The 23,646-nt window shown below is 44.4% G+C and overlaps 2 protein-coding genes across 3 annotated transcripts in view; both read right to left on the bottom strand.

Annotated features, from left to right (window-relative positions):
- Nucleotides 1-378: 378 nt before the first annotated feature.
- CFAP20 (cilia and flagella associated protein 20) lies at nt 379-13,648 on the bottom strand. Its single transcript, XM_055552582.1, has 6 exons — nt 13,312-13,648; nt 3,623-3,702; nt 2,815-2,926; nt 2,008-2,196; nt 1,303-1,413; nt 379-807 (listed from the first exon to the last, which is right to left on the bottom strand). The coding sequence occupies exons 1-6, from the start codon at nt 13,393-13,395 to the stop codon at nt 802-804; spliced, it is 582 nt and encodes a 193-aa protein (XP_055408557.1). The 5' UTR covers nt 13,396-13,648; the 3' UTR covers nt 379-801.
- A 7,852-nt stretch (nt 13,649-21,500) lies between these two features.
- Nucleotides 21,501-23,646, bottom strand: part of CSNK2A2 (casein kinase 2 alpha 2) — a 35,508-nt gene continuing 33,362 nt past the window's right edge. Inside the window, exon 11 of one of the 2 annotated variants that reach the window (XM_055551111.1) lies at nt 21,501-21,963. The gene's annotated coding sequence lies outside the window, so the exon portion shown is untranslated. The remainder of the gene's footprint in view (nt 21,964-23,646) is intronic. The other variant, XM_055551108.1, reaches the window with a different exon arrangement.

The following is a 23,646-nucleotide window of genomic DNA, read 5'->3' on the forward strand; positions in this document are numbered from 1 at the left end:
ATCCGTTCCAATGCTGAGGAACACTAGACGTGCTGATGGTCACACAAGGGCCAGTGAGGCTTCAATGTGACACCTTCCCAGGGGGTTTAAGAGCAATCTGGCATATATGCTGTTTTGTCTAAAGCTCCACTTGAGACCCGCCCCGCCAGAATAAGATGATTCTAGGTGATACGCTATTCATGTTTCTTCCCATTTAGTTTATCTTGGGAGTTGTTCCAAATCAGCATCTATAGATGTCCTGTTCTTTCAGTGCTTACTGCAAGCTACTTCACCACATGAATGTACGGGATGTTCTTCGCAAAGAGTTCTATTTTCATACCATAAAGAAAGAGAAATGTCACCAATTAAAAAAAAACCAACACACAAACCAAGAACAAATTTACAAACCAAGAATATAACATTTTATTCATTTCCAGATTATGAGCGCTACACAGCATATACATATATTTAGATAACATATAAAAGAAAGAAAAAACCGTAGGAAGAAATACTGGTCTGAAACTGCCTTATGGGACCATCTTTAATTCTGTAAGTTCGTGGTAAATCTATCTCCCCACACATCAAGGCAGGCAGCGAGATACACTCCAGCATTCACGTATCAAAGGACGGCTTATCCCCCACTGTACTTACAACGCATGGCATAGTCACTGGTGTCCACGACAAGGGGTGCCAAACAGTAGGTAAAAGAACCACAGCACAGTGAACTAATATAAATATCTGTTTTTTTGCATTGTCCTCCAGATAGTTTCCTTTTTAAACTAAGAGTCATATCCAGGGTCTATCCCTTGAGCTGCATTCCAGTTATTGCTGAAGGGAAAAGAAAAAAAAAAAGAACAAATGCATCAGTTTAAGTTATTAGAAAATAGATGGTCAATGGCTGCGACCCCGTACCCCTAGGGACACTCAAGGGGATGCTGGCCCATGGGGCGGTGCATACGTGTCAGCAGTGGGCAGGCCCAGAAGCACCCATCATTGGGCCAGAGGGGAGGGGTCGGCTGATAATAATTGGGGCTGATGAAGAGGTTCAGATGGAAGATATTCTTCAGGGAAGGCCTGGGGGCAGGAAGGAGCAGGATGCCCCCCAAAGGGGCAGGGTCACTTCACGGAGGTGAGGCAGCAGCTCATGGGATTATTCCTGACTCCCTGCTAGTAGCAGGCTTAAGATCTTCTGATGTAAAGGCCCTTCATACTCCATGTCAACAGAGAGAGGGTCTGCACCTGACCTTGTAGAACGGAGCCCTTTCCAGGGACACAGTTTCTCCAACTCACTATCTGGCCTTCCTCTGAGGAAAGCCGGCTCACCTTTGCCTTGTTCTGAACTGGGAGATACAGTTTGAACTCTGCTGGCAGTTCGTCTTCTGAATAGAGTCTGTCTGAGAAGTAAACCCGTCGGATGCGACAGTTTGCATGGATCTGTGGATGCAAGACTTAAAATAAGTCTCTTAAAGTAAGAGGCAAATTATGACTGTCTTCCTTTTTTTCCTGACTCTCCTCCAGCCCCTCACCCTGCATGGCGCGGTCACAAGCGTCATCTCTTTGGCATCTCCTCAGCTTGGCTTAGGCGGAGATTCTGACAAGAGGGAGATGTTGCTTGTTGTATTCTCCACCATGAGGCTTCCCTGGTGGCTCAGCGGTAAAGAATTCGCCTGCAATGCAGGTGTGGGTTGGATCTCTGGGTCAGGAAAATCCCCTGAAGGAGGGCATGACAACCCATTCTAGTATTCTTGCCTGGAGAATCCCGTGGACAGAGCAGCTTGGTGGGCTGCAGTCCACAGGGTTGCAAGACCTGGACACAACTTAGTGACTACATCACCCCCCCACTCCCTACTATTGCTGAGCCGATGCCTGAACAGGTCCTGAGCCTCTGAGGTTAGAGCCCCCTGGGCGATGACTTGGGAACTCTAGCCAGAAAGCCACAGAGTTCTGCCACCTAGGTCACAAGCCCGGAGCAAACAGAGTGCAGCCCCCTCTCCCATCTGGGGCTCCCTCTTGAAAAAGAGCCAGTACCTGCACCCTGAGGGTCTCAATGTAATTTGTGCCATAGGCCCGCCGAGTGAAGTCTGACAGGTTGAACTGAATCTGGTTCCAGCCGTCATCCAGCCGCATGGGCATGGTACAGATGAAGGGCTTGACCCGGGTGGTGCTCTGGTAGTTGCTTGCCCGAAACCGCCGACGCACGTTCTTATCATCTAGTACCTACGAAATATGGAAAGGAAGAATCACAGTAATTCCATCTTGGAGCAAACAACCTTGGTAAGACCAGGACCTGAAACTCCCACAGCCTGGTTTCCCAAGGCTGAGACCCAAGGGAGAATAAACAGACCCACATGGGTCACACTGGATGCAGATGGCCCGGAAACAGTGAGTTTATCTTGTCTGTTGCCAGGACAACATCAGCTGCTTATGACATATGACACATGCATCAGGCCCTCAGACCATAGCATGATTCCATAAACATTCTTCCCTTTGAAAAATTAAAAATGCTAGACTAGAGACCAACAATAGCCAGCCTGATATTAAATAGTAACTTCCCAGATAGATACTCTTCCAATCCTCAAGCTTTGAAATCTTAGAGCTATTGATTAGATTTTCTGGATGCTTTACTGCTTCTTTTAAAACTTGGCATGAAACTCGGATTACTAATACTGAAATTATGTCATAATAATAATGGCAGAATCAAGTGTACAGCAGAGGCAGAAAGGAATACACTCAAAAGGATAAAGATACTTTCCTACGGTTACTTTTTTCCCATAAATTGACCAGCCACCTCTCTGGTATAGTCGAGAGTATACAGATTCACATGCATATGCTTACCTGTACTTCAAAGGTAAAATATTTCTTCAGGTTTTTGATGATCATGACAAGGAAGGGAAGTTTAATTCCCAGTGTTTTCTTTGGGTCTGCAGGACATGTGATATACGTGGTGCTGTAGAAAGAGGAAACACCAATAAGCACACCACCAGCCTCCTCCTTTGTGATAGGCACAGCAGTAACACTCAGCCCAAGAAGGTAAGCTGGAAGGCAGATCTAAAAGATCCAAAGATCCCTTAACCTTTAAGTTAAGCTAATGCTTCTAAAAAAAGTGCCAGACTCTGAAACAAAAGCTTAACACAGCGGTAGACACCAACAAGAAAGTATCTGAAAAGCGAAAGCCAGGCCAGCAGATCGGATGAAGTTCTTCCAGTGAGAAAAGATTTAATTCTGTTCTAAGAAACTATTAAGTGATAGAAAACCAAAACCAAGACCACTGTAACACTGAAAACTACACTGACCACCCACTGGGTGATTCCGGTAACACCCTCAACCTCACTCCAAAAACACTGGGGTTAAATATTAATAACTAAGACTTACATAGCCCTTACTATGTGCTAAGCAGGTTTTATATATATTCACTTATTTAATCTTCACAATAATTCCCTAAGGAAGATGTATTGTTCTTATTCCTATTTTACAGATGAGGAAACTGAAGCCTGAGGGATAAAGTGACTTGCCCAGGGTGAGCCCTAAGCAGCAGAGCGGGATTCTCACTGGACAGTCTCGCTCTGCAGTCCCCGCTATCAGCCTCTGTGATGTGCTGCCTCTGGGCATACAACGTCTTTGGGAGAACAGGCTGGCAACCTACCTGACGTTTGTTCCTTCAATCTCTAGCACCAGGGACTGGATGTCATTATCAGTGATTCTTTTGATGTGGCCATTCCGTACCTACAAGGGAGAAAATTAAACTGGTGAATACTGAAATATTTGGCAAAAATTTTGTTAAGATTTCGAAGGCTGAATGCAACTATTTAAAGAAAACTACAGTAGTCTAAGAGGCATTAACACAGAACTTTGTGACATGATATGTTGAAGCTTCTACGTAAATAAGCCATGCAATTACCTCTAGACAGGGCCCAATCACCCACCACAGGAAATGCAGATAGCTGGGCCATCTATAAATCAGGACCAATTTCTTCCCAAAGAAATCAATTCAATTTCAACGTAGCTAATGTTTACCAAGTGTCTGCTAAGCACTAGGAACATTCCTAACAACAACAGCAATCTCAGTCCTAACAAGACCAACAACAAAAATCACAAGGTCAGACTTCCCTGGTATATGACTCTGCCTGCCAATGTAGGGGACACAGGTTTGATCCTTGGTCTGGAAGATTCCACGTGATGTGGAGCAACTGAGCCCATGAGCTGCAATTATGAGCCTGTGGCTCTACAGCCCAGAAGCTGCAACAACTGAGCCCACGTGCTGCACCTACTGAAGTCCATGCACCTAGAGCCTGTGCTCGACAACAAGTCACCACAATGGGAAGCCCGTCCACTGCAAGGAGGACTAGCTCCCGCTCACTGCAACCACAGAAAGCCCGAAAGCAGCAGTAAGGACCCAGTGCAGCCAAAAGATTAAACAAAAAAATAAATGTGAAAAAAAAATCACAAGGTCATTGGTGTTGTTTCCACTTGACAGATGTGGACACTGAGAGGCAGAGAGTGCAGATGACAAGCCCTAAGTGAGGAAGGCAGGAGTAACAGCCAGGCTTTTCACTGCCCGATACTGCCTCACACAGATGGTTCTTTGGCTAGAAAGGTCAAATGCTAAGTGTCACTGACAGGGAGGGTGGCAACCCAAAAGTGAACACATTATTCCCCGAGGTTTACTCTGACTTCACGCTTCCATATCTTCTTTTCCCTAAGTTTCTACTTTTTCAAGTATGACCTCAAGTCCCATCTGAGCCACACACAGAAGCCTTCTTTAGCATCTTCAGCCTACACTGACCTCTCTTCTCTCTGATTTGCTTCTCTGGCTCATGCAGCCCAGACTACGTGATTTAGCACCTCACCCTGCATTGTTTGCACTGTTTGCAGCATATGTAGGGGTACATGATGGAGAGGAATCAATATGCAGTATGGAATCCTCCTCTCAAAAGTTATTTAGGAAAGCACAATTATCTTCAAGTATTACATTCGAGCACTGTATATGGACAGAACAGAGGCACATGGAGGCACTTCTGAGATGGGGCTGCCTCTTCGGGCTGAAAGTATTAACTAACACAAGAAAAAGATCAAGCAGGGTTAGAACTGCATGCACCGGAAAGGTAAGCACGTGGTCTCTTAATGGGTAGAGGGAAAGTGGCTGCCTGCGCTGTCACCGTCAGTGATTATCACGTGGCTCGCCATCAGACTCGCGCATAGGGAGAGAACACCGCACTGACTCTGATAGTTGCACTGTTCAACATGGATTACTGGTAACACGGCCTTCTGTCTTGAGACCTCAGCCTCTGTGAGCTCGTTTACTGTGAACTTGATCCACTTGTGGTGTGCTTGGTATTCCCCAGGTGACATCGGGTATTACTGCCCATCTTTTTCTGCAAGATGTAACTGAGTCTTGTTGCCTCCAAAAAGTATAAGCGCAATGGTAAGGATAGAGCATGAAACACTGTATGTTCTACAATGCTCAGTACTCTGCTAGGCATCAACTAAGCATTCAAATATTTGCTGACTTCTGGAATTTGTCACGCTAAGAGCTGGCACATCTGAAGAGATTCAAGGAGGGTTTTTTAAAAATTCCTGGATGACATATCCCCCATGGACTATTATGGGAGGCCAGAGGCCCCAGGGTATATCGCAAAGACAGTGCAGTTGCCAGCATCAAGAATGCCTTCCCACAAATCACCCTTCGGGACCCATTGTCAGAAACGGAATGCTGGGTGCATGGGCCCCGGGTCTCTGCCAAGGCAGCATTTCTGGATTCTCAAGTCACAGACACCACATTGAAGCTCAATCAAAGCTGGCAACATCCAGTGCCCTCCTGCTTTGAATTCCGGGCCTCTTTCCAGAGGAGATTAAGAGCACAAAGGCTTGGATCTGCGTAGCCCATGCCAACACTGCCCACCTCATTCCCCACATAAATGCTCCCAAAGTGGCAATATTCCTCCTCTATTTGCTAGCCCACAGCTGCTGTGGAAAATTAGGCTGACTCGCTGGTAAAGGAGGAATTCATCCAGAAATTCTTCCATATAATATGATGTAGTCACATTGATAAGAACTGACAGTACCCCACTAATTTTATAACACACCACTAATTATTCTCTGAAAAGTAACTTCATTCTTTCTTAAAAAGGTACAGAATGCAACAAACCAAACAGATGGGTAAAAACAGAATTAAGCAATCAGGGTCCAGAAACCACTATTGCTAAAAGGCAACACGTTGCAATTTATCCAACATTGTTTAAAAGTGCGACCTCCTGGACTTCTCTGTGGTCCAGTGGTTAGGAGTGGAACTCCCAACACAGGCTGCCTGGGTTCGATCCCTTATCAGGGAACTAGATCCCACATGTGGACTCCCAACCAAGAGTTCGCATGCCACAATGAAAGGTCCCTGGTGTTGCAAACAAGACCTGGCACAGCCAAATTAAAAGAAAAAAAAAGCAGCGTGACCTCAGATCTTACATCCTGGATGGTCTCTCAGATCACAGTGGACAGGAAGCCTCCCTCAACTCCAGAAAACTCAGCCAGATTACATAGGGAGGAAATGTTAGGAAACTTGCCTTCTGCCCATCTCAAAGTTTACAGCATACGACTTCACTCCAGTAAATGTGACCACTCAGGTCTTTACAGAAGAAAACAATGCCTTATACTGCAAGCAGAAGCCAACAGACTAAAAGCCAAAACAGACTCTGTGTCTTCTTACAGACTTCTGGCCCAGAGGCAAGTTAAAGCTGGACTGTCAGAGCTTCTTAAGAGAAATTTCTTTCACATCAACATCCACACTCACAAACTTAATTCTTACAAAATTAATTAATGCAGCCCATAAAAACTCAAAAACCCAGAGGAGAAAAAGGCAGTTTTTTTTGAAGGAATACCCACCAGTTTCTCTAGAGTTTTAACCCGCCCAGTGGTGAGAAGAGTCTATAAATAGAGCTATGCCCAAGAGCAAAGTTCAATCCTCAAAGAAGAAAAGCACAGGTATGGTCATATCACAAGCTGCCAGAGCTTTAAAATCAAATTGAATTAATTTCTTAGTGAATTATGATTTTTCTTCTTCATTAAGTTTTAAGCACTATAGATACAAATTCACTGGAAGAAACGAGTGGAGTGGGGATGGGTGCAATTAACCAGAGATATGAGCAGTTAAAGAGTAGGAAACCTCCCAAAACTTTTCTCTAGGCTCTCAAACTAGGATCAAAGGAGAAAGAGAGGTGGTCAATTTGGGGCAAGGCCTCCCAACCTCCCTGGCAATCTGCCTGTCACTGCCTTAGCTTGTCAAGGTCTTCCAGGAAGCAACCCCCTCCTCAGTCCAGCTTCTGACAAACATGGATAATAAGATACGTGGCCTCAGAAAGCATCAACTTCCTTTCCTTACCTCCTTCCAGTTCAGAGGCCACTAGGCAGGCCTCGCTGTGAAATGAAGATAAAATGCACGAGGCGGCATTTATTGCTCGTGGTGAAAGTAGGTTTTATTTTACTTCCTTCATCTAAATTAGAAAGTATCTTTTGTTTCTGAATTGCTGTGAGTGTGTGCTCAGCAGCTTCAGCCATGTCAGACTCTTTGCGACCCCATGGACCCATAGCCCACAAGGCTCCTCTGTCCATGGGATTCTCCAGGCAAGAACACTGGAGTGGGTTGCCATTACCTCCTTCAGGGGATCTTCCTGACCCAGGGATCCGACCTGCATCTCCTGCATTGCCGGTGTATTCTTTACCACTGAGCCACCGGGAAAGCCCTCTGACTTGCTAATTCTTTTTATTTCATGACAGGTTCCTGCAGTGTGACTTATGAGTGTTTCATTCCTCCAAAATAATAATAATAAAAAATAAAGCCAATCTTACATTTTTTAATTTCATGAACACCTCCCCTCCTACCCCCACTCCCACCCCCACCCATGAGCTGGAGGTACTTTAGAAGCTTCAGAACCCCAGGCTACTAGCAATTAGCAATCAGAATGGGTCTCAGCCTCTGCAGACAGCAAAAGGGAGCCTTCAAGCCCTTCTTTGCAATCACTCTCCCAGGCTTTCCATGGTTGCTGGGGCAACTAATAAAGAACACTGATTTTTTTTCTTTCCCAAAGTAAGCCCCAGGGAGGAGGGTCAAGCTGAGGCGGGGAAAATACTACTGGGATGGGGAGGAGGCTGTCCAATGCTGCTTTAAAAATAACAGGAGCTGTATCCACTCCCTACTCCCACTTTTCTCTTCTCTGGCCCCACCCACTTATCGTGGCAGACAGCTGAGCCCTTGGGCCATCTGGCATCCTAGTCTTAATGACACATGTTCCAATTTACATTAAGCCTTTAGAGCTGTCCATTTCAGTGGCAAAGTTTCCACCCTGAGCTAGGGGCTGGGCTCTAAGTCAGAAAACAGGCAGAGGGAGACCTCTGTGGGGAGAGCTGGGCATAGCGGTCTCAAGGCCTGGGCCTTGCAGGCGCCAGCGGGTCAAAGGCTTCTCTCCCTTTGCGGCACTTAACAGGGACTAACCAAACAGCAGACAGGCGACTCTGCATTCACAAGCAGCCTTTTAAAGTAAAGATGATTCTGTGTACCATAACCAGTCTCTTTCTAACAATGCCATGGAAGGGCAAGTGTAAAACCCAGGCCTTTGCCCAATTACAGTAAAAGCTATCACTTGGAATAATGAAGAACATCCTCAGACTGACTCAGGGATAATCTGAAAAAAAAAAAAGTGCTACTACTTTCATGTCCAAACGCTCTCAAGTCTACTGTTGGAAACTGCATTAATTTAACACGTACTAACAAGGTTTGCTAATTAAAAACTAGGGCGTGGGAACTTTTTTTCTGCAAAGAGCCTTCATTCATTTTTAAAATTAGGAACTGAATGGGAATCTAATATCTTCCAGCAACAACCACAAAAACTATGGTTCTAATACTCTGGGAATGTGGAGGATCAGCAGCAGCTGAGAAAAAGACAAGATGAGAGGAAAGATAAAGATAGAGACGCTTGTTATGAATTATCAATCTCATGTAGCAGACTTTAAGGATATTGCCGGTAAAGCCTAAAAGTTATATGTTTTACACCGGTCTAAGTGGGAATGGAATCTCCTGGTATTTTCTTTACAAATCAGAAGTAATGTTTACATTAAACACAAAGAGCCCTTTAATAATGTAGTATTTGCTGATCCCAGAAGTTAAGGGATTGTTAAGAAATCCCTGATATGTGTTTGTGTTTAGTCACTCAGTCCTGTCTGACTCTTTGTGACTTTTTGGATTGTAGCCCACCAGGTTCCTTTGTCCGTGGGATTTTTCAGGCAAGAACACTGGAGTGGGTTGCCATTTGCTCCTCCAGGTGATCTTCCCGACCCAGGGATCGAACCTGTGTCTCCTGCATTGCAGGTGGATTCTTTACCCCCTAAGCCATCAGAGTGTGTGTGCTCGGTCACTTCAGGAGTGTCTGACTCTGCAACCCCAGGGACTGCAGTCCCCCAGGCTCCTTTGTCCCTGTCAGTGGGATTTTCCCGGCAAGAATACTGGAGTGGGCTGCCATGCCCTCCTCCAGGGGATCTTCCCAACTCAGGGATCAAACCTTCGTCTCCTGCATTGCAGGTGAGTTCTTTACTGCTGAGCCACCAGGAAAGCCCCTAATTTCTCCTAAACTCTTGGTTTGAAAAACTACAAAGGTCTCTATCAGGAAGCTTACCATTCAGCCAGGAATATAGATCCTGAGAAACTAATTTCAAGTTTGATGAAAAGGAAATGGAAGTGGATATAAATTAACCTAACCTGAGGAAATGCCTTTGAGCTGTGACCTAAGACTAATAAAGGCGGAAAAGAAGAAGTGGGTCCCAGCAGAGGGGCCGGCAAGTGCAAAAGCCTGAAGCTGAGAGAAAACAGACTTCTTCCAGCTCAGTAGGAAGTCACTGCTAGATGGGGAGGTGAGCCTGGAGAGCTAGTTAAGCAGGTACCAGCCCCCAGGCTATGTGTCCTGAGAGCCATGTTAAGCTTTTGGACTGGGAAAGCCATGGCACAATGACTAAATTATCCTAATTTCAGAAGTCTGAATTTACTGGACTTCCTGTTCTAGGCATCTGAATATTGGGCTCAGTTATAAACTATTCCTTTACTCTTGAGCAAATGCCTCAGCTCCCTGCTTTATTTAATACTGTATGCCCTAACTGTTGCTAAGCATTTATATACCTCTTCATTTAATCATCATAACCAGGAGAAGCAGGTGGCATTATTACAACATGAGAGAACTGAGTGAAGTATTGCTCAAGGTTACACAGCACAGGACATCATGTCAGAGCCAGGACACAAATTCAAGGTGTCTGACAACACCCAGCACTGGGGTTTCCAGGTGAGATACTAGTCTTCCCCTTAAGGAACCTGTAGTCTAGCGGAAGATATACAGTAAATAGGCAACTGCCATACGGTGTGATACAGACCACCACAGGAGCACACGGGAGACATAACTGAAGTTCCCATTGAAATAATGTTTAAGCTGAGAGCTGAAGGATGACATGGAGGAAGGGCTACCTTCAGTGTGTCAGGTAAACGCAGATATTGTAAATGTAGCCACACCCACAAAATGAGTATGACTACGGCATTCACTTCTCACATTCACAAGACACAGAGCCTAAACAGAAACCAAACCTAATTTTTCCAAGCCTGTTCTTTGCTATAAACAAATGACAGAAACTCTCTCTATAAATTCAGGAAGGAGAATAGTAAAGTTTTGTGAAATCAAAATATGTAATAACTAAAAACAGGCAGTTATAGCCAAAATGCACCTACTGATAGCAGGCAGGGTCATTTCTAGGTAAGTGAGGACTATCCTTCCTTCCTTTATGATAACTCTGCCTTATTCAGAATCATGGGAGTGGGGAAAATGTCTTCTCTAACTCTATCTTTCCAAATCTACACAATGCCTCACTTAGCTGTTGCTCAATAAATCCTTGTTAAGTATATCAATTCCCAGCATTTCCCCTTCTGGACTGGATTCCCAACACTGTCTGAGGACTTCGTAATATAGCTGAGAAAAGGCACACATATACATATACCAAAGCCTATGGATCTGGCCCCAAACTTTCCCTTTTTTCCTTCCTTTCCTTCCCTTGTCCAAAGGGGAAAAATTCACAGATAAACACTTTTTCAATCTAAATAAAAAGAGTAGAAACATTTAACTCCCTATTACAAGAATTTCCCTTAAAATGAGAATTCCTCTAAAGGTTTTCTTTGCCAAAATGTCTGCTTGATTTACTCCACATAGCCCTGCCAGTTGATCTAACAATATTTTCACACACGTTTATGTCATTAAGGCACCATCTGACCTCTAGTGGCGTTGTTAAGGGACACAGTGCACTATGGTTACTCTGCTTTTATATTCTGTATGTAAACATGTTGACTAGTCAAAAAACTGCATTTGAAAAATAAAACATACCACAAAAGATCAAGCCCAGAAGGGTTAAAAGGGGGCAACTCTGATAGAAGTTTCACTTAATAGAACTCTTAATAGCCTTTCTAACACTGGAATTGGACTTAAGTTCTTTGACCTGCTCTGAAAACCTCTTCTCCTACATCAAGTCCCATTCTCTATTTCAATTGACTCCTACTGACACTTTTGTTTCAACTGGCACACAATCCACTCTCTCCAGACTTTGGACAGTCCACAATTAAGTCAAGCCAGGTGGCTCAGTGGTAAGGAATCCACCTGCCAATGAAAGGGACATGGGTTCAATCCCTGGGTCCGGAAGATCCCCTGGAGAAGGAAAAAGCAAGCCACTCCAGTACCCTTGCCTATAAAATCCATGGGGTTGCAAAGAGTCAGACACGACTTAGCGACTAAATAACCACCACCACAACAGCTGAGAAGCCATCATGCTTACAAAGTGCCCAGGTACACTCATTTTGAGCTCTCTTTGTAGAGGTGTAATTTCAGAGTTTACAAGGTTTTTTAATCCAATGTGAACAAAACCATGGAACTGACAAACTCAGTAATGTAGGAAAGCAACTAAGGAACCGCTTTCTTGTGTAAAAAGCAATTCCCAGCATTAGATGTAGTTTTGGGACAGAATCACTGTGAAAGAAGAGAAGCTGGTCAGATTCCTCACACATGCATAAGGCCAAACTCGTTACATTCAGATCTTTCAAATGTCTTGTAAAAATGACACTGAATACACCACCCCGAAAGCTGCTCTCAGAATGAAGAATTCCGTAGCAGCAACAGGCAGAAAGAAGGCTGTTTGTGTTCTCAGTCTCTCTGTGGCCAAAAAACCTTCAACTGTGGATGTGGGAAGACAAAAACAAGGACTTGTTCTGAGATGAAATCCAAGATTCTTGGCCTCATTGCCAGTAAACTGCTTATTTGGATGATCCCACATCCTTCTCTATAAAAACAGCATTCAACATACCACCTCTCTCCATTTTCCCTGGAGGAGTGCAGTACTAAGTCACCTGTCTTCCATAGTAAGAGTGCTTTATATTAACTTTTATTTTAAAAAGAGTACAGAAAACTGAGAATTTGCATAAGAAAGGAAATAGCACAGTAGTTAAGTGAGAACCAACTCATAGATTGCTAGGCACACATGCCCCCTAATCAACATCTCTAGAATGTGGACAGGGTCACCACCCTCTGGAGTCGGTGGAAGCATCACCCGGTGGACGCCTGAATAAAGACGATGAGGCTTGTACTTGGCTTTGAGCACGTTAACCTAGACAAGACTTGTCACCATTTTACAATTTTCCTGATGGAGATCAGTCACTGAAGGCACAGCACAGACCCCAAGTCACAGTGAGTGTGGAGCAGGTGCCAAAGACCACTGAATTCCGGCTCCGTTGGGATCAGTGAGAGGAAGGGAGCAAATGAATGAAACCCAAACATAACCGCGTTCTGGCTGTGCCTCTATAAGGGAGCCTGGGACAATGGCTCTGTGTCCAGTGCCCAGCACAGAGCCTGGCACAAAACAGGATATCAGTAAATACTTGTGAAATCAGTGAACAGCAGTTTCTTTCATCTGCACTTTCCCAAAGCAACCTCATGTGACTTGACGCTTTTCACACTGTTAGATGGGTACTACCAACCCCACCATACTGTAAGTGGGGAAATCGAAGCTAAAGAACCGCATGTCTGTCAAGTCTGCGGAGAGGGACACTGGGCCACACCACGGCCGTAGGACACTTAAACTCCAGCCACGCCCATCCCACATGCACCTCCGCTGCTTACACGATGCCCTCACCTCGCGCCTCAATCACCCCAGGCTGGGGCCAGGGCACAGCAGAGATCGCCTGGCCTCCCCCAGGCCCCAGCTCGTCACAACTACCTGCCACCCCAGACCCAGCCCCGAGGCCTCGCCCCGCCGCCGCCCTCAGTCCCTGACCTTTTTGTCCCAGATCTGCAGGGGTTTGCTGCCGATGCTGTAGAGGATGGAGAGGAAGCCGCTCTGGAACGTGTTTTTGAACATCTTGCCGGCGGCCTTCTCAGCCTCGCCGAAGCCGACCTAAATATGGGCACCAATTGGCGAAGGCAAAACAGGGGGCTGGCTGGTCCGAAGAAGGGAAGCTGAGCCCCTGACCTCCAGATCGGCGGCCACAGACACCTGGACTTGGACGCGGGACGCTTAGTCCGTGAAGCTACGCTCCCAAGAAAACAAAACCACCCTAACACGGAAACCACAGCAACTGCCGCCAGCACCGCACTCCCCTCCTTAAATGGAGGCGGCGGGCCTCCCGCCGCCAGAGATGAATCCCTCCGCTCACCTGAGCCCGCCCCCTCAGAGCGCAGAGCCCAATCCCGCCACGGGGATTACGGACTTCCTGTTCCTTTCACTCTTAAGCCCCGCCCTAGTGCCGCCTCCTTGGGAAAAGAACGCCCTTGCCGAGGGACTATTTTCCCATCGCTGTCCCAGAGCCGCTTTTAGAAAGCGGAAGGAGACAGGATAATAGAATGGGTTAGCACCTGCGTGGTGTCAAGGGAACCTGGAGGGGATGGAGTCTAAGGGCGTGAAGGCCAGGTTCCGCCCACTAGGGGCTAGGAGGAGTTAGAAGCGGAAAAAAAGTGGGGAAAGGCAGGACCTGGAGTCCTGAGACTAACAAATAATTGCTTGTTGGCCGAGTACAGAATAAGGTTAAAGCAGCTAACCAGTATTACGCAGTAAGTGTGCTAAACGTCTTCCTTATAGGCATCATTGCTTTAATTATTGACCGGGTCGCTATGAATATGCAGCATAACCCGCGGAATGAAGTCAAAGCAATCCTTGAGGAAAAGTTACCACCTTAAATGCGTGATTAGAAACAAGAAGGTCTGAACATCAAATGCAGACATTAATGCAATTAAAATAAAGTTGGTTGAGTTGAATCAACAGTTTTTTTTTTTTTAATCAATTCTTAGAACCGTTTTTAAAAGACATAAACTATGATATTTCAAGTGTGGAAGAAACATGAAATGTTGGAAACCATTATTCACTGAGCCTCTAGTGTATGAACTTCCAGTCCCTCTGTTTCCAGCCTTCCTTCCAGGCTCCATGTCAGTCAGCCTACAACATTCTCTTCTCCTGTTAACTTGCTGCTGCTGCTGCTGCTGCTAAGTGGCTTCAGTCGTGTCCGACTCTGTGCGACCCCAGAGATGGCAGCCTACCAGGCTCTTCTGTCCCTGGCATTGTCCAGGCAAGAACACTGGAATGGGTTGCCATTTCCTTCTCCAATGTATGAGAGTGAAAAATGAAAATGAAGTCGCTCAGTCGTGTCTGACTCTTCGGATCCCATGGACTGCAGCCCATCAGGCTCCTCCGTCCATGGGATTTTCCAAGCAAGAGTACTGGAGTGGGGTGCCATTGCCTTCTCCGACCCTGGGTAAAGTCCAAATCCTGTTCTATATTTAAAGTCCTCAGAACTCACCAGGTGGGGCATCCAGGTTTTGTGGCGCCTACTGTGATCAGGCTTCCCCAGTGGCTCAGGGGTGAAGAATCTTGCAATGCAGGAGCCATAGGAGACTTGAGTTAGTTGTCTGGATCAGGAAGATCCCTTGGAGAAGGATTCTTGCCTGGAGTATCCCATGGACAGAGGACACTGGCAGGCTACAATCTATAGGGTCGCAAAGAGTCAGACATGACTAAAGTGACTTAGCATGCACACACTGACCACTTCTATTTAAGACAGTTTCGTAATGTCATTTTGTAATTAAGAGAATAGGATATTTGAGTCTTCTTAATCATGACTGATTTCTTTGCATTGATCGCTGAAGGCTTTCTTATCTCTTTCTTATCTCTTCTTGCTATTCTTTGGAACTCTGCATTCAGATGCTTATATCTTTCCTTTTCTCCTTTGCTTTTCACTTCTCTTCTTTTCACGGCTATTTGTAAGGCCTCCCCAGACAGCCATTTTGCTTTTTTGCATTTCTTTTCCATGGGGATGGTCTTGATCCCTGTCTCCTGTACAATGTCACGAACCTCATTCCATAGTTCATCAGGCACTCTATCTATCAGATCTAGGCCCTTAAATCTATTTCTCACTTCCACTGTATAATCATAAGGGATTTGATTTAGGTCATACCTGAATGGTCTAGTGGTTTTCCCTACTTTCTTCAATTTAAGTCTGAATTTGGTAGTAAGGAGTTCATGATCTGAGCCACAGTCAGCTCCTGGTCTTGTTTTTGTTGACTGTATAGAGCTTCTCCATCTTTGGCTGCAAAAAATATAATCAATCTGATTTTGGTGTTGACCATCTGGGGATGTCCATGTATAGAGTCTTCTCTTGTGTTGTTGGAAGTGGGTGTTTGCTATGACCAGTGCATTTTCTTGGCAAAACTCTATTAGTCTTCGCCCTGCTTCATTCCGTATTCCAAGGCCAAATTTGCCTGTTACTCCAGGTGTTTCTTAGAAGGAACACAAGCTGGAATCAAGATTGCCGGGAGAAATATCAATAACCTCAGATATGCAGATGACACCACCCTTATGGCACAAAGTCAAGAGGAACTAAAAAGCCTCTTGATGAAAGTGAAAGTGGAGAGTGAAAAAGCTGGCTTAAAGCTCAACATTCAGAAAACGAAGATCATGGCATCTGGTCCCATCACTTCATGGGAAATAGATGGGGAAACAGTGGAAACAGTGTCAGACTTTATTTTTTGGGCTCCAAAATCACTGCAGATGGTGACTGCAGCCATGAAATTAAAAGATGCTTACTCCTTGGAAGGAAAGTTATGACCAACCTAGATAGCGTATTGAAAAGCAGAGACATTACTTTGCCAACAAAGGTTCGTCTAGTCAAGACTGTGGTTTTTCCTGTGGTCATGTATGGATGTGAGAGTTGGACTGTGAAGGCTGAGTGCCAAAGAATTGATGCTTTTGAACTGTGGTGTTGGAGAAGACTCTTGAGAGTCCCTTGGACTACAAGGAGATCCAACCAGTCCATTCTAAAGGAGATCAGCCCTGGGTGTTCATTGGAAGGACTGATGTTGAAGCTGAAACTCCAGTACTTTGGCCACCTCATGCGAAGAGTTGACTCATTGGAAAAGACTCTGATGCTGGGAGGGATTGGGGGCAGGAGGAGAAGGGGACGACAGAGGATGAGATGGCTGGATGGCATCACTGACTCGATGGATGTGAGTCTGAGTGAACTCCGGGAGTTGGTGATGGACAGGGAGGCCTGGCGTGCTGCGATTCATGGGGTCGCAAAGAGTCGGACACGACTGAGCGACTGAACTGAACTGAACTGAATCATGACTGATGGATTCATAAAACATGCAACTTTACCCACATATGTGCTGCTGTTTGTACTAGTAGTACTGCTCCTTATTTGTGCCCTCCAAACAGAGGGATTGATCAATTCTATTTTGCATGAGTCTTATTTTTTTGTAAGTTTAAAAAGGAGAAAAAACATGTGGTATGTTTAACTATATACCCTGCATTATTGACTTTATTTCTGATGGGAAGGAAATTCTGTTTTGATCCAGCTTTGATGAGACTCAAATCTTCTGCTTACCTTTGCAGATTTTACAAAATCATATGAACTACTTGAATAAATTTCTAAGGCCCCTGCCAGGGCCTTGGAAGGGACCCAACAAGATCAATCAAGCAAGCTGATGGAGAAAATGAAGGTGCTTGCTTCTCTTAACTACTCGTTCTCAGTGAGTATCCACGTGAAAACTGTGTTCAGTTTTTCCTTATGTGGGGGTTCAAAGTTTACTATGATCATGGCCTTGGCTAAGATGATTTGATGATTTGATCAAAGATATGGAGGACATAAATGAGTGGGTTTGCTCCTATTGTAGACTTGATTTCGGCAAGCTCCTTCTGGGGGCAGACTGTGTCTTCTGGGCACGTATCCCCTCACGTACCACAGTACCAGCATGACAGACACACAATGAATGAATGAATGGATTAGTGCTAAATGGTTACCTCTGACGTTGCCTTCTTTTCAAAGTAATGTAGAACAAATTTAACCTAAAATCACTGATGTCTCTCACAGAAACATGCATTAAACACTATACAGTCAACCCTTGAAGAGCACAGTTAAGGTCACCAATCCACTCCTCAGAAATCTGTGTGTAACTTATAGTTGTCCCTCTGTATAGACTGCTTCCTCCATATCGCCAGTTCTGCATTCTCAGATCCAACCAACTGTGGATCATGTAGTATTTATTATTGAAAAAAATCAACATATAAGTGAACCCTGTAGTTCAAATCCAAGTTGTTCAAGGGTCAACTCTATTTCTTCAAGATTGTTTTCTCTTCATCAAGAAAGCTAAGGACTAAATACATGAAAAATCTTGATATGTTGCTTCCTTCAATGATTATGATTAGAGCAAGGTGGATGAGTCAGTTTTAAAAAGTAATAAATGAAAAAAAGCAGAATTTAATGAGGTAGTAATTACAATCTAAGTAGTGTATGCAGAAGCTCAACTGATGTTAATCAGGCCATTAAAAGATGCAGAAGACGTAAAGGTAAAGTAACTGCATGAGGTAAAAGATATGAGGTGGTCTTGAGAATCCCATTACTATTACTATAGGATTGACCAAAAAATTTCGTTGGGGTTTTTCATACATTAGCTTGTATGGGAAAACCCCAAATGAACTTTTTGGCTAACCCAATACAAGCAGGAGGGTAGAACCACTGCAGAAGCAGCAACCAATTCTGTGCCCAGCTCAGAATCTCTGGCCATGAACGAATTAGAGTTCTGTGTTTAGACAGAATATCTCACCTTGGTGGCATAGGTGTCAAAATACTCACAAGATTATGGGAAGTAAATCAAATACACAATGTCAGTAATACATGTCAAACAGAGGAATACATTTCTGATTATTGTGATGTTTTGTTGTTTAAGATATTTGAAATAGTTAACCCATTTAAAGGATTAGAGGATCTGGTACTTCGAATTTAATTTGAAATGCTTAAAGGAATTTGAAATTAGACCTGTAATTATAATTTTAAAATGCTATGCAAGTTTAATTAAGTTTGTAAACAATGTTCAAAAGATTTTGATTGATTAAATATATGAGTTTAGACTTAGATATGTTAGTATTTGAATGCTTAGGAAGATTTCAGCAGATTTTAGGTCTTTCATATAAACTATGGGAAGTGTTTGTGCAAATCAAACAGATTAAATATGTGGTTTACTTTCAATCTGTCTAAGGAAACTAGATTAAGTATGTGGGTAACGTGTATGGTTTAACCCTGGAGTCCCCAACTTCTGGGCCTCAGACCAGTAATGGATGCCTCCTGTCAGATCAGTGGTAGCATTAGATTAGAAATAAAGTGCTTAAAAAATGCTTTTGAATCATGCTGAAACCACCCCTCACCCCGACCTCAACACCCACCCCCCACCCCCGGTCCATGGAAAAATTGTCTTCCATGAAACCGGTCCCTGGTGCCAAAAGTTTTGGGGACTGCTGGTTTAACCCATTAAGTTTTGAATTAATTGAACATCAATCAAAGATGAACCAAAATAAATGTTCAGATTTACATACAAAACCAAGCAGTTGGTAGTTATAACAGGATTTGTAAAGACACAAGACAAATTAGACTTTTAATCATACAGCTTAATAACTAAGATATTAAAAAAAACCCACCTGGAACTGTAAAAATCCCTTTTAGTGCACAAAAGCCCTAGTTACTTGTGAAAAACCAGTGGACAGCATCTATTCATGTCAGTCTGAGACCAGAACCCCAAGCACCTGGCCAGTAAAGGACACAAGGGACTTGCCTCACACTGGAAGACAGTTTGTTCTTCACCCCTCCTTGCTGACGGGAATGGGGAGGTATAGTGATGAGAACAGAAATTGTGCCTGGAGTCACCCCTTAGCTGGGAGCAAAGATGGAAGAGCACCTGAATGACAGGTGCTCAACTGGCAGACCGCTGGATCCTAGCTCCAGTGGTTATATCCAAAGACACTGGTAATGAGCCAGTGCTGGACAGATGAAGCTCCTGCTCATCTCAGAAGTTCAAAGGGGACTGTGTTGGGACTCTGCATGTTTTTGTTATTTTTGAAAACTTATTTTTAAACTTACATACACTAAAATGTACACTTTTGGGTGTGGTTTTGACAAAGTCATATAACCATCACCATGTTTAGGATACATCGCCCTCAAATTCCCTCATGCTATCTGTCCCTTTGCAGTCAAGCCCCCCAATCCCGCAACCCCCAACCTTAACCCTTGGCAACTGTGGGTCCGTTCTCCATACCAACAGCTTTGCCGCTTCTGTGCCTACGTGCGTGCTAGGTCGCTTCAGTTGTGTCCCACGAGGCTCCTCTGTCCATAGGATTCTCCAGGCAAGAATACTGGAGTGTGGTGCCATGCCCTCCTCCAGGGGAACTTCCCAACGTAGGGATCAAATCTTCGTCTCCCTCGTCTCCTGCATTGCAGGCAGATTCTTTACCACCGAGCCACCAGGGAAGCTTCTTTTTCCTTAATGTCAAATAAACAGAATCATCTAGCCTTTTGATACTGGCTTCTTCACTTAGAACAATGCATTTGAGATGCACATTAAAGTTTGCAGAAGATTCTGCAGAGTTGCTCATGCATTCCACCATCCAGTCCCCTCTGGCCAGGAATATTTTAAAACATTTCCACCTCTCTGCATTCTTACTTTTGAAGGCTTCTCCATAGCATTTCAAACATTAAAAGGCAGCCATTTTTCATATTTGATAACTTTTCCTTGTAATTTTTTGAGAAAAGAACTTTAGAATTTGATTCTGAAATTATGTGATTATTTCATGATTTTCTGTGACTCATCATTAATTATCATGAGAAAAATAACATTTTTAAATTTTTATTTCTTGGCTATGCTGCAAGGCACATGGGATCTTAGTTTCCTGCCCAGGGATTGAACCCATTCCCCCTGCATTGGAAGTTTGGAGTATAAACCACTAGAGCACCAGAAAATTCCTGAAAAAAATATTTTTAAAATAAAATACTGAATTCTCAGTTCACAGGATTGGAGTAACATCTAGTTACACTTATTTTTATTTTGTAACTTTCTATATTAGAGCCAACACCCCTTCTTCAAGTCTCAAATATCCAGTAGGTTTCTGGAAAGTTCATAGGCCCTGGGCAGGCCTGACAGAGCCCAAGAATTCCACAGCTTAAGGCATCATGATGCCAGCCTACACCAGTGAGAGAAGGGAACAGAAGACTGCTTTTTCTGAACAATGCCCTTCCTAAAATTAAAAAGAAAAGAAAGAAAAAGATATGGCACAGTAATTCTTTTTTTAAGATTTTATCTCACAAACATACAGACTGTGTAAAAATATTGTCCAAATTTGTTCATTGCAGCAATACTGGCAATAGTATTGGTAAGAGTCTATCCATAAAGGACTGCTTCTACTATGGTACATTACACAATGGAATAATATACAGCCACGAAAAGGGGTGAGGTAGATCTATACATGCTAACAGTGAAAGCACAAGTTGCAGAAAAAGAAGGTAAAATCTACCTTTCTGATAAAATCCATTTTAATTTCAAAGTGTTAGTAAATGCATAGAAAAAAATTGAAAGATACATATCAAATTTGACTGTGGTTTCATTTTCTCCCTGAACAGACATGTCTGGAGCTCCTGTTCCATTTTCTTTCACCTTTGATGGGCTGCTGCTTCTCCCAGGATGCTCTGAACCCAAGATCTGACTCCTTCCCCACCTTGGGTCAACGAACTGAACCAGCCTCCGAGGTCAGATACTTTTCCTGAAGTAGGGGGCCAGGGTGGACAGGATTTGGGGATGGAATGGAATACTGAAACATGTGCAGTGGAAAGCAAAGCAGGGATTAAGGCAGCTTCCTGAGTTCATGAGAGATAACGTTTACCTGCCACCTGAATGGCTGCGTGACTCACCTGCTTTGGAAGGAGTGGTCTAGGGAGATGAATGCGTTTGAGGCAAGGTCCGCTTTCCTGGCTTGCCAAGTCTTGCTGGAATCACCTGCAGTGCCCCATCACCAAGATGGGTTCACATACCTCTTTCATTTCTCATCTGTCCTGGAAACTGCCCTCCTCCCTCTGGCTAGAACCTGTCTCAAATGCTCTTCTATCTCACTCTGTTCCTCTGTGGCCATGGGGTCTCATTTAATGGCCCTTTCCACACTGAAAACTCACCATACGTTTCTTTTAAAACCTTTTATTCAATAATATATACTTTTAAAATTATAATATGTAACCGCCCGTCATGCCATATACACCCCGTGCCCCCACTGGAGTCTGGTCAGCTGGTTAACGTGGTCTGCTGGAAAAACAGGTGGCCACGGGACGAACCAGGGGTGCAGGGGAGCAACAGTAACCAACAACCATTTCGCATACCCTTCACATTTCCCATGCTTTCTGGGTCAGGAGGAAGTCAACAGGAAGCCAAAGGCGTGAGAACCTTTTACATTCGGAGTGAGGTTTGATATACGGTGGTGGGCTGCCCTTCGGTTGGTCTAGTTCGTGCTCGCCAAACCCGCCACCGTTTTGTGTCTGCTCACGGAACGTGATCTCTCTACACACGTTAAGACGTTTGATTTGGTTCTTGTTCTGCTTATGGAAAAGTGGGAGCAACAGCAACAGACCTGGGGAGAGACGGGAGGAGGGGAAAGACGGCATTAATCAATCTGACTGGGAGTGAAGAGAGGCCTCCACGGGCGAGTGGCTCCCTTCTGGGGAGCTCTGGAGATAGTCTACAAGCCTGACTTGCACATGTGGAAAACCAGGTAAGGACTGACTGGTTTCAGGTTTCAAATAGTACCCTTTCCCATCACCACTTGCAGAGGCAGTCCTGGCCCCTCCTCTGCTCTCAGGTCCAGGATGCTCATCTAGAAGCATCATTCTTGACCATCTTGGGTGAGCCCAAGCTACAAGTTCAGTAGCCCAGCTCCAGAGTCCTCATTAGATCTGACCCGGTTTACTCAGGATGTCTTTGGACCAAGAATCAGATGACTGTTTACACAGGGAAAGGCCCCAGGTGAATAAAGAGCAAAACGGGAGCTCAAGTATTTTTAACTCTCCCCTGGAAGTGGCTGTCTGGCATGGCCTGAAAACCTCGTTCCTCTTGCCATGTCCAGCACAGCAGAGTGGGCGGTTGAGACGCCAGGGGAATTCTAGAAGCAGCATCTCAGAATGGTACCAGCAGTAATGGAAGGGACAGTGCACCTGAGAAGCTGTAGTACAGAATCATCTCATGACCCGCTTTCTTTGGATACAGGAAGGGTTCAACTGCTTAGTGTTTGAGAAAGGCTGCATGGTGCATAAGGCTAAGAAAGAAATGACTCTTCAGCAAATGATTTTCAAGTGTCCAATTCAACCAAGGGAGCAGTGAGAACAAGGGCACTAACAAAAGACTCCATTGGCCACACAACAGCACGTGCCCGCCTGTGTTGCAAGGAATGGGGGTGGGGAGAGGTTTTCTTTCATAAATGCAGAAAACTGCCACAAAGGTTAAAGTTGTGCAGCGAAATAGTCAACCCCAAGCAGCAGGTTCTGAGTTGTACCTGAATTCAGGAGCAAGTACCAAGAAATAGGACTGTCCTCCTACCACCCTAGTTCCACCACTTCTGCTAGAGGAGTCTTCACACCAAGGTGATTAACTGCAACCGCCCACCCACACATCTTCTCAATTCCAGGTTTATTCCTCCTCTCCCCCAAGAGACAGGAAGTACAAGCTTAAGGTCCTCATATGGCAGTGGCTTGTGTCCCACCTGGCAAGGCTGGTGATTGTCAACATTTTTATTTATGAAAACAGGATTTCACATGACGTTTTTCTTTCCTCTAAAGGGCAGCAGCATAGAAATTATACATCAGTCATCTAGTGATACAAAGTGGTGGTCAACTGTGTACTAAAGTACTCTTTAGTACAGGATCACAACCCAGGCAGTGTTGCTTTTCTGCAAACAGGAGACAGTCGGCTCCGAGGTTCTGGAAGGTTTATTCAAGCTTTCCACTGGGTGTCAAGATTTCTGTCCCAACCTCTTAGTCACCATTTACAGCAAGAAAAGCCAGCAAGTGAAAAACTGTTAATTTATTGATTCAGTGAACTTAAAAAAAAAAAAAACACACAATCCCCAATACATGCAGTTCAGGATTAAGTATCACATTTGCAGCACATTGTTGAGTCTCTACATAAAAGTATGCATCACCTGTATAATCCCATTCCATCACTTCCCCCAGCCTCTGTAATACCTGGTTGGGGTTATTTCCATTGACACATCCATATAGCTCCAAAGCATTTATTACTGGTTTTGAGCCAGATGTTTCCT

The sequence above is a fragment of the Bubalus kerabau genome, chromosome 17, assembly GCF_029407905.1.
Source record: "Bubalus kerabau isolate K-KA32 ecotype Philippines breed swamp buffalo chromosome 17, PCC_UOA_SB_1v2, whole genome shotgun sequence".
Classification (NCBI taxonomy): Eukaryota; Metazoa; Chordata; class Mammalia; order Artiodactyla; family Bovidae; genus Bubalus; species Bubalus kerabau.

Bases quoted from the DNA above. Each gene is read 5' to 3' on its own strand.
- CFAP20 (XM_055552582.1), bottom strand. From the start codon at position 13,395: ATGTTCAAAAACACGTTCCAGAGCGGCTTCCTCTCCATCCTCTACAGC. The intron at 3,703-13,311 runs GTCAGGGACTGA...TCTCCCTTGTAG, and splicing joins TGCAGATCTGGGACAAAAAG to GTACGGAATGGCCACATCAA. The intron at 1,414-2,007 runs GTACTGGCTCTT...TTGCATCCACAG, and splicing joins TTGAGACCCTCAGGGTGCAG to ATCCATGCAAACTGTCGCAT.